This window comes from Octopus bimaculoides, chromosome 8 (assembly GCF_046866305.1).
Source record: "Octopus bimaculoides isolate indiv1 chromosome 8, ASM4686630v1, whole genome shotgun sequence".
Taxonomy (NCBI): Eukaryota; Metazoa; Mollusca; class Cephalopoda; order Octopoda; family Octopodidae; genus Octopus; species Octopus bimaculoides.
Genome location: NC_142935.1, coordinates 40,434,722 through 40,442,221, shown reverse-complemented (window position 1 = coordinate 40,442,221; position 7,500 = coordinate 40,434,722). Strand labels below are relative to the sequence as shown.

At 38.4% G+C, this 7,500-nt stretch overlaps 1 protein-coding gene across 8 annotated transcripts in view; it reads right to left on the bottom strand.

The window, feature by feature from the left end:
• LOC106884438 (guanine nucleotide-binding protein subunit gamma-1) overlaps positions 1-7,500 on the bottom strand; it is a 303,773-nt gene that overhangs the window by 102,653 nt on the left and 193,620 nt on the right. For 2 of the 8 annotated variants that reach the window (XM_052970048.2, XM_089356366.1), the window contains exon 3: positions 3,517-3,551. The exons of the other annotated variants lie outside the window; for them this stretch is intronic. In XM_052970048.2, the coding sequence (XP_052826008.1) occupies positions 3,517-3,532 (16 nt within the window). In that variant the 5' untranslated portion in view covers positions 3,533-3,551. The remainder of the gene's footprint in view (positions 1-3,516; positions 3,552-7,500) is intronic. 8 annotated transcript variants of the gene reach the window in all.

Sequence of the window (7,500 nt, the reverse complement as noted above, 5' to 3'; positions counted from 1 at the left end):
TGCATGCATGGGAAGGACAGTTGACAGGAACTGGCCAAGTAGAAAATCTATCCAAGGCTACTGTGTCTGTTTTGGCAGGGATTTTATGGCTGGATACCCTACCTAATACCAACTACTCTGCAAAGTGGACTCAGTACTTTATATGTGGCACTAGCACAGGGGAAGTTAGTTTTGACAAGATTTTTACAGCTGGATGCCCTTCCAGATGCCAACCACATTACAGTGTGGACTGGATGCTTTTAACATGGAATCAGCACTGGCAGGGTAACCAAGTAACTCACAAAACAAGGAATTATGAGAGGGGCAGAGCATTTGTGTCAGAGGATGAAAGCTAGAGTGTGACAAAGAGACAGAGGCAGGTGTCTTGCCACAACAGAGGGGATATTAGAGGAGGTGATTCAGTATCAAATCATGAAAGGTTAGAGTGTAACAGAGAAATAGAGAAGCAGAAATAAGTGTCTTGCTATAGAGAAGGTACATGGTTATCCAGTGAGAGAGAAAGGGGAGGTACAGAAAGAGGCTAGAAACAAGTGTGCTGATGTAAAGGTGATACTTGGTTACCTAGTCAGAGGAAAAACAAGAGAAGGAGAGAGAGTGTGACCAAAGGGAAAGAAAGAGAGAGTAGGAAACAGCAAAAGTGTAAGAGAGAGCAGAAAAGAGATAGTGTAGTGCTAGGGTATACTCACAAGTAACAAGAATATGAATGCAGAACCTGGTTAGAAATATAGGGAGTGGGTTGATACAGTGAGCACAGCAGTGAGGGCAAGAAAGGGGATTGGAAAATATTCATAATATATGAGGAGGAAATGTGACAAAGAGAAAGATGCAATTAGAAGAGTTGTAGTTTGATTTCTTAGGGTAGAGTGGGTGAAAAGTGTGTTGTTACATGTGGGTGGGATACAACTCTTCTAGCACACTTAGACCTTATATCGCCAAACAACTTGGTCTACTGTCATTTTCTCCATGAGCCCCAACATCTTAAGATCAGTCCTCACCATCTTATCCCTTTTTTTCCTGATTCTCCCTCATCCACAGGTACCATCCACTTTCAGCAACAGGCACTTCTATATACAGCTGTCTTCACTCATACGCATCACATGTTCAAACCAATGCAGTCTCCTCTCCTGCATACCACATTCAATCCCTCTTATGCCTTACTTTTCTCTCAACACAGTTGGGCTTTGTTGGTCATGCACACTCATGTTGTAATACAACGGAGCATACTACCTTCATTCCTCCCCAGCCTATGCATGTCCCCTGCAGTGGAAGCCCATGTTTCACTACCACGTAACATAGCTGTTCTCACACAAGCATCATACAACCTACCTTGCACTCTCAGAGAGAGTCCTTTTGGTGCCAACAGAAGTAGTAGTTCTCTGAACTTCCTCCAACCTATTCTTATTCTAGAAACAAGAATAATGTTACACGACAGAACCTGATGGAATTTGAACCAAGAACACAAAGACAAATGAAATACTGCTGTTTTGTCTGGTATGCTAACGATTCTGCCAGCTCAATGGAAGAAGAAGAAGAAGAGGAGGAAGGAGAAAGAAGAAGAAGAAGAAGAAGAAGAAGAAGAAGAAGAAGAAGAAGAAGAAGAAGAAGAAGAAGAAGAAGAGGAAGAAGAAGAAGAGGAGGAGGAAGATGAAGAAGAGGAGGAAGATGAAGAAGAAGAGGAAGATGAAGAAGAATAGGAAGAAGAAGAAGAGGAAGAAGAAGAAGAGGAAGAAGAAGAAGAGGAAGAAGAAGAAGAGGAAGAAGAAGAAGAAAAGAATAAGAGGAGGGGCAGCAGCAGCAACAACAGCAACAGCAACAGCAACAACAATAAAAAAAAGGATGAAAGGCAAAGTGAACCTCAGTAAAATTTGAACTCAGAACATAATGATGGATAGAATGCTGCTAAGCATTTTGGCCAAATAACAACAACAATAACAATAACAATAATAATAATAACAATAATAATCCGTTCTACTAAAGGAGGCAAAAGGCCTGAAATTTGTGGGGAGGGGATTAGTCGATTACATCAACCCCAGTGTTTCACTGGTATTTAATTTATCAACTTCAAAAGGATAAATGGCAAAGTCAACCTGGGTGGAATTTGAACTCAGAATATGAAAAATGAAATGCCACTAAGCAATTTGGTCAAATAACAACGATAATAATAATAATGATAATAATAATAATAATAATAATAATAATAATAATAATAATAATAATGATAATAATAATGATGATGATGATGGCTTCTTTTTATTTCCCATGTGGGCAATGGATAAGACATTCCAATGATAAATTACAAAAAACGGTGGGCAGATGCAGGATGGGGGTGTGGGGCCTAGAACTGATTATGGAAACAGAGGAACACAAAAAAAAAAAAAGGTATGAAATGAGACATCTCAATAGGAGTACTGCCATTAAGGGCCAATCAAAGAATCCTAAGATCCAGGATGGCTCAGATTATTAAGAAAAAATACCCTGTCCCATCGGTGCTTTCTGGCTTACAAGATCTTGCTAAGAGTAGTCCATTCAGACAGGAGATACTTGTAACTTACACCCTTTTTTCAGTAAATTTACTGGAGATCAGTACATTCCGCTATCTTTCTCTCCCTCCCCACCTTAATCTTTATCTCTAAATGTAATTTCCAGAAACCAAAGAGAATTTGGTCACAGAGGAAAATGCTTGCCTTCAGTCATTTCAAGCTCATCAAACATAAGGCCACTTTCACCATAGCCACCAGACAGATGGAAACTGCTTGCTCTTCCAGGTCAAAGGAACTTGGCTGGTCAATCTTTGTAATGGACTGGACTGATAGACAGATTTGTCCTACATGAGACAGCAGAGGTTCGATATAAATCCACCAGGAAGCAATGCTCAGATGCTTACGGCATGCATGCAGAATGGTTTCAACACCCATGTGAATCTCTGACAAGCCTGGCTAACAGTGCTAATCTGCCAGTAGAATTTATCCAAAGCCAGTAATCCCATATTGCAGTACTACTGATCTTAAGGACTTCTAGAAGTTATCCATAGTCCATGTTTGGAAAACTGAACACTTAATGAGATTAAGGAGAAAAAGTTGAAGAGAGAGAGAGAGAGAGAGAGAAATACAGAGGGGTGGGTGGGAGAGAGAGAGAGAAATACAGAGGGGTGGGTGGGAGAGAGAGAGATACAGAGAAGAGAGGAAAGCAAGAAAGGAAACAAAATGACAAGTGAATGAGAAAACAAAAGAAGCCACCAATTCCACATTTAATAAGGATCTTCAACATTTTAAACACTTCATTTCCATCTTCATCATGAATTTTGTAGCATTTCTGAATCATAGCAATCTCTAATTGCCTTCTTTTACATTCCATTCATTCTAGACTTACAAGTACTTAAATAAATGGAATCCAATGGCATTGAAACATGCACATTCAATGAAAGTATTTTCTTATTATTATTATCATTATTATTATTATCATCATCATCATTATTATCATTATGTAGCAATTGTAAATATGGTTGTCTTGTTTTACCTTCAATTTGCTTCATGAGTCTCTCGTTGTTCAACCTATCATAGCAATTTTAAACATACTTGTAAGGTTATTTCATTTTAGCAGAGTTAACTATACATATGTTGTGTCTACGACAATATTAACATCTCAAAAATGTTTTTATCCTTCAGAAATTCATTCCTAGTCTGATTTTCCCTTCAAATTGAACAATGACTATATTTTTACCTCACACGGCAAACATACATACATTATATATATATATATATATATATATATATATATATATATATATATATATATATATATATATATATATATATATACATACATATATCTATCTATCTATCTATATATATATATATATATATATATATATACATACATATATCTATCTATCTATATATATACATACATATATCTATCTATCTATCTATATATATACATACATATATCTATCTATCTATCTATATATATACATACATATATCTATCTATCTATCTATATATATACATACATATATCTATCTATCTATCTATATATATACATACATATATCTATCTATCTATCTATATATATACATACATATATCTATCTATCTATCTATATATATACATACATATATCTATCTATCTATCTATATATATACATACATATATCTATCTATCTATCTATATATATATACATACATATATCTATCTATCTATCTATATATATACATATATCTATCTATCTATCTATATATATACATATATCTATCTATCTATATATATACATACATCTATCTATCTATATATATACATACATCTATCTATCTATATATATACATACATCTATCTATCTATATATATACATACATCTATCTATCTATATATATACATACATCTATCTATCTATATATATACATACATCTATCTATCTATATATATACATATATCTATCTATCTATATATATACATATATCTATCTATCTATATATATACATATATCTATCTATCTATATATATACATATATCTATCTATCTATATATATACATATATCTATCTATCTATATATATACATATATCTATCTATCTATATATATACATATATCTATCTATCTATATATATACATATATCTATCTATCTATATATATACATATATCTATCTATCTATATATATACATATATCTATCTATCTATATATATATATATATATCTATCTATCTATATATATATACATATATCTATCTATCTATCTATCTATATATATACATATATCTATCTATCTATCTATCTATATATATACACATACCAAAAGCAATTAATGAAAATACAAACAAGAAGCACATATCATACAGACTTATCAACAAGAAAACGAAGCGACCGGAGAGTTTCTCCACCCAAAAAATTGAGATTTGTCTCAAACCGATATGGCCCTTTCAAAGTCATGTTACTTGGGGACGAAAATTTGCCACGGTCCTAGTACGCTTTAAGAGCGAACAGTTAGCGAAGGAATTTTCAACACTCTCTCTCCACACAGATGACTTGGTGATGATACCGAGTTATCTTGGACAGAGAGTGACGAAGGTGACAGTAAAGAATGTCCCTTCACAAGTGGAAACACAGTGGATAGTAGGTTCTATATGCCTCGAAATGGAGGAGGCAAATATATTAGAAATTGCTACTGCAGAGGAGAAAAACTGGGAAGGGGGAAAAAAAGTCGAAGTCCTCCTCCATATCACTGAAGAGGAGTGCCAAAAGATCCCCACACACATCCAACTGGCAAAGGACCACAAGTTATATGTAGTGGTGGAAGGAAGGCGGCCACGTTGTTATGTATGCGGCAGCGAGGCACACCTCAAGGACAGTTGCCCAACCGCCGCCAACCAAAAAAAGCAACAAGGGCAACCACCAAAACCCGGAAAAAAAACCCTACTACCAACACCACCATCAACAATCAAAACAAGAGAAACACAAGCAACACTGGCAACTGAGAAGACAACAGCATCTGCAAAAACAACAAGTGAGGAAGCAGGGGAAAAGAAAGAAAATTCCAAGACTGTTTCCCCCTCCCCCACATCACACACACCTCACACAAATAACAAGCCATCAGCACCAACAAAAACAGCAACACAACCACTCACACAAGCACACACAGACGCTCACAATTTGCCCCTACCCCCTTCCGATTCCTCAGAACCTTCGTCGGAAGATGAAAGTAATGAGGAATGGCAAATAGCCCAGAAAGGAAGGAGGAAGAGGAGCAAGAAAAGAAAAGCAAACACAAACAAAGCAGGGAGATACACAACTCCCGAAAACACTCCAGACACCAACACAAGCACACACAACTACAACACAAGCAACAAAACCCCAAAAGCAAGTACACACACAATGCTCACTGCCATCAACACAAAAAACTCAGAGTTGATGGAATACATCAACACAAAAACAAACATAACAAACGAAGACATAAAAACCAGCAACCACCCATACACAACACCGCCAGAACACATCAAAATACTACACATAACACCAACCCTGCACCACACACTAAAATCTATTTTTCCAAAGGCAGTTGGCAAATGCCAAAAATACCTGGCGAAAAAACTATATAGTGATCTCCTCGAAGAAAACCCGAAGGAGGAGACACAAAAACTCTCAAACGGTAAGTGACTCTCTTTATAAAACTTTAACACTCAAATCAAAATGATGCTCAAGATTGGTTGTGTAAATGCGCGTGGCTTGGGGTCCCCTTGGAAACAAGGGTACCTCCTAAATGACATAAAGTCACATAAACTAGAAATCATAGCCATAAGCGAGACCAGACTCCATGATACGCGGGCCCTATCGTCCATGTTTGGCAGACAGTTTAACATTTATTTTTCTCCCTGTCTGCCGAGAATGGGCGGTAGTGGCACGGCGGTACTCTTTCGCAAGAGTCTGGATCTCGAAGTAAAGACAGTATTCATAGACCCGGAGGGTAGATTGGTTGTTCTGGATGTCGATGGCAGCGATGGGTGTGCTTTTCGACTCATATCAGTATACGCACCACCTTTAACAGGTAGGCCGGATTTCTTTCGACGTCTAGAAGTATTCCTAGGAACGTCTCGTCCTTTACTTTTAGTGGGGGATTGGAATGCTACCTTGGACACGCATCTAGACTATGTTGGCAGAGATAGGAATAGACGGGGATGCAAATGCCTCAAAGACCTGCTCAGACGCTTTCAACTGTCTGACAGGTACCGACTCGATTACCCGAATGCGCCAATGTGGACATGGACAAACCGCATCGGGTCGTCGAGATCGTATCTAGATAGAATACTGTGTAGGAGAGTAGATAGAGATAGCATAGGGTGTCCACAATTTCACATAGTCAGCTACACGGATCACAAACTTGTGACGTGTACGCTAGACTTAGATAAGACACATAGGCAGGGCTCCGGTTACTGGAAACTAAACGCGTCTTTCCCGTCGAGACCAGTTTTCAGAGACCGGATTAGCACGTTAGTAAAGAGGGCTTTGACAGGAGCCATCATCAATAACAAATGGTGGTTTGCCCTCAAGAGAGCAATAAAAGCAGAAGCGGTTAGGTATAGCAAAGCACTAGCCATAGACAGAAACAGAGTAGAGGGTGAACTAGTTAAGAAGCTAGAAGAGGCAATTAGAAGTGGCATCGCATCCGACGTTTTGGCGGCGAGGTTGGCCCTTGACCAACACTTCAACGCCAAACACGAAGGGTGCGTTGTCAGGGCTAGGATGCGTGCTCTAAGAAACGAAGGTGTTGGAGCCGCACGAGAGGCCCGGGTGGCGGAGGCGCAACAGGGCAACAAAGCCACCATTCGGTCTCTGGTGGACGAACAGGGGCGCGAACTGCTCGAGCCAAGCAAAATGTGTGAGGCCTTTCAGCGGCACTTTGCTCGACTGTTTGGGACGAATGGCGAGCGAGAACGCAGGGTGGACTTCAGTGCCTACCTGCACAGCCTGCCACGACTCTCGGCAAGAGAGGCGGAGTGCTGCGAAGGTGC